The following is a 3,967-nucleotide window of genomic DNA, read 5'->3' as shown; positions in this document are numbered from 1 at the left end:
ATGAACTAACAATGCAGGAATCATATTACAGAATATCTGATTGCTAAAAGTGTCAGTTGAAATTATTTCTTTACATGGTTAGCAACAAAAAATACATTGCATTAGACAAGAGTGTTATTGGTACTCTATTGGGAATGAGAATGTGCATTTAGTACTCATGAACTCACACTGAACCATTAATGATGCTGCCCCTCTCAAGAACTGGTTTCCACAACAAAAATCCCTTCTTAGTACCATCACTTATCCAAAACCTAATGCAACTGTCACTTCAAAGGTCATTTAACTTTCACATTTGGAAGCTTAATGGCTTTATGTATCTTAACAATAAGAAAAAAATGGAAATTTTGAAAATAAAATCTCTGTAGATAACCTAAAGTATTTAAATTTTCGATAATAATTCCCTATTTTTAGGGAGAGCTTTCCTCCTAAAGATGGCTGGGCACTTTTCCTCACTAATAAATGCTCTCTCTCTCTCTCTCTCTCTCTCTCTCTCTCATCAAAATGATGTACTCATCAAAATTTTCAAAGCTTTAAATCAGACATAGTATTTCATATGAAATGAATTTTCAATTTTTAAGGATGCATTTAAAAGTAATAATAAAAGATACATTTTGTTTATTTATGATGATCCAGTTAAGGTAATTATATATAGAGAAAAGGTATTCTAAGGCAAAAATAATTTTTATGGGAGCTTTGTGTATGTGAAAAAAGAATAATAATGTTATTCTGACAATCTTATACTTCTTTTACTCCTTCAGGGTCTGAATGGAGGCATGGCAGCAGGAAACCATTGTACAGTGACTGACTTTTTCTTGGCTGGGCTCTCAGAGAAACCAGAATTCCAGATGCCCCTCTTCCTCCTCTTCACTGGAATCTATGTGGTCACTGTAGCAGGGAATCTAGGCATGATCACACTGATTGTGCTCAGTTCCCATCTGCACAGTCCCATGTACTATTTCCTCAGCAGTCTGTCCTTCATTGACTTCTGTCAGTCCACAGTGGTTACCCCTAAAATGTTGGTTGGCTTTTTGACAGAAAAGAATCTCATCTCCTACCCTGGATGCATGACTCAGATCTATTTCTTTACCATTTTTGGTACTGCAGAGTGTTATACATTAGCTGCAATGGCATATGACCGCTATGTTGCCATATGCAATCCTTTGCTTTACAGTGTAACCATGTCCTATCAGGTTTACAGCTCCCTGATTTCAGGAGTGTATATTATTGGTGTGTTCTTTGCATCAGTTCACATAGGTTTCATGACTAGGATTTGGTTCTGCAAATTAGATGTGATCAACCACTATTTCTGTGATTTTCTTCCCCTCCTGATGCTTGCATGCTCAAATACCTATATCAGTGAATTTTTGATTCTAGTTTTTGGTACATTGAATATCTTTATTCCAATTCTCACAATTATTTCTTCTTACATCTCAATTATTGCCAGTATCCTCCGCATTCACTCCACAGAAGGGAGGTCCAAAGCCTTCAGTACTTGTAGTTCTCACATCTTGGCTGTTGTTATCTTCTTCGGATCTTTAGCATTTATGTATCTGCAGCCTACATCAGTCAACTCTACGGACCAAGGAAAAGTATCCTCTGTGTTTTATACTATTGTTGTGCCCATGCTAAACCCCATCATATACAGTCTGAGAAATAAGGATGTCAGTGTGGCCTTGAAGAAAATACTTGAAAGCAAAACATTTTTGTAAGCAGAGATAATGTGAAGATGATTTATTAGAGCAGTGATCCACAATTACAGAATTTGTGCTGAAGATATTTATCTTAATCTACCTGACAATGTTATAACTTATTATCTAGTTTGAAAATTTTGTTATAATTTAATTTTCCTAATTCTATGCACATAATATTGTGTATGTTTCACAGATTCAACAACATAAATCAATAGTAATGATGACATAGACCATTTGTTCTCAATGGATAGCCTGTCATGTTATTTATATTTCTTCATATTTCATAAACATTAATATAATAGCAATAATAAATTACATGCTTAACTTGAACAAATGCCATACTTTTTAATTCAGTTTCATATATCAGTTATGCAATTACATCATTCCCTTATCTACCTCAAATGAGTATATTTATGAAATAATGAATACATTACATATATATGTATAACATGAGGGGACCTGCTTGTTAAGGTTTGTGTCCTGCTCGGTACCCCACAGCCGGCAAACCCCAAAGAAAATCACACAGAGATCTCTATAAGTTATGAAGCTGATTGACCCAAAAGGTCAGGCTACTTATTAGCTCTTATAGCTTATATTAACCCATTATTCTTATCTATGCTAGCCACATGGTTTGGTAACTTTCTCAGTGTGGCAGCTCACATCTTGCTTCTTCGGAGTCTGGGCAGGAGTGGGAGTAATCAACTTCCTCCTTCCCAGAATTTTCCTGTTCTCATTGCATCATTTCTACTTCCTGTCTGGTTTTCTCACCTATACTTCCTGCCTGGCCAATCAGTGTTTGTTTAAGACATGATTGACAGAATATAGACAATTCTCCCACCTATATGTATGAGGATTATACATAGGAAAGCTTATGCATAGAAAAACTTATTTTATTCCTAACAATCAGAAATTGCCCCTAGTTCTTTTTTTTAGGAGTGCTTCCCTGAAATTTCCTCTTTTCACACTGGTATGGGCACAGCTATCATTTTTGGCTCTTGTTTAGCAATCTATGTTGTTGACATTTCACAAAGCCACTTTCCTGTTCTACATAGACCACACAGTCTCTTGTACAGGTTTCCTTGTACCCTGGCTCTAGAATATTCTTATCTACTCTTCCAAAATGCCTCCTGACACTTACATGGTGGGGTGCTTTCATATATGCAGGAAATGGGGTTCTTCACCACATCTTCAGTTATTAGCTGTATTTAGACCAGTTATGGATGCATGCAAATGTTTCTATCTGCTGTCAAAAGAGTCAGACTTATCTGTGGGTGACATGATCACTGATAATATTCAGTTAGAGACTGTAGCTTCCATGGCCTCATCAGTAGCTCATAATTTACAATATTTATAGAACTAATCATGAATTTTCACCTATTGAGTGGGTCTGAAGAGCAATTTGATAGTTATTGGTTACTGTTATGATGTAAATGCTACTACTGAATCTTTATGGATAGTTTGCCTTTCTGGTTATTACTGTATTTCATAGATATCATAGCTTAGTAGAACTATTAATAATTTTACACCCTTGACAACTTGGATATCATGTTTCCATATTATAATAGCTAGTCTTCAAGGAGTAGGCATCTAGGTCCAATCCATCTCAACTGATTCAAGTCCTATGTTGGAATTCTGTGTTGTCTTCAGCAAGAGATTCTTACCTTCAATTTCTGAGAAACAATAAAAGGCAATAGCAATAACATACAGTGGTTTGGGAGGTTTGTATCTGTGTGTGTTTTGTGTTTAAGTAAATATAAATAATATAATTTTCTATATCTTTTTCAAACATTCTTATTGATATTTGTCCTTCTTCCTCCTTTCCTTCTACATTGTTTTTCATTCTGTCCCAATTTAAAGTGACCCCAAATTATTCCATTTCCCTCTTCATATCACTTCCCCTCTCTAGAGTAGATGACCAGCCATATAATCCCTTTTTGATTTTATAGCTTAAATAATAACTGTAGATTATATACTCAGACCCAAAGATTTGGATGTAGTTATCCTGAATAAGAGAGGATATTCAGTGTTTGTCTTTCTGGTTCTTACTTCACTCAATATTTTCTATTTACATGCAAATTTCTAGATCTTTACAGAGCAATATAATTCTTCTGTGTATTTGTAATATGCTTTCTTATCTATTTATCAGTTGAAGTCATTTAGGTTGTTTCCATTTCCTAGCTATTGTCAATAATGATGCAATGAACATGTCTGAACAGTAAACTGTGATGTGGAATGTGAAGTACTCTGGGTAAAGAGTGGTGTTACAGTGTCAAATA

General features: G+C 35.0%; 1 protein-coding gene across 1 annotated transcript; it reads left to right on the top strand.

The window, feature by feature from the left end:
* The first annotated feature begins 773 nt into the window (after positions 1–773).
* Positions 774–1,709, top strand: LOC130873108 (olfactory receptor 1537-like). The gene has a single exon (XM_057767665.1). It carries the CDS (start codon positions 774–776, stop codon positions 1,707–1,709), a length of 936 nt encoding a protein of 311 aa, XP_057623648.1.
* The last annotated feature ends 2,258 nt before the right edge of the window (positions 1,710–3,967 follow it).

This window comes from Chionomys nivalis, chromosome 4 (genome assembly GCF_950005125.1).
Source record: "Chionomys nivalis chromosome 4, mChiNiv1.1, whole genome shotgun sequence".
NCBI lineage: Eukaryota > Metazoa > Chordata > Mammalia > Rodentia > Cricetidae > Chionomys > Chionomys nivalis.
This window is presented reverse-complemented; position numbering and strand designations above follow the sequence as displayed.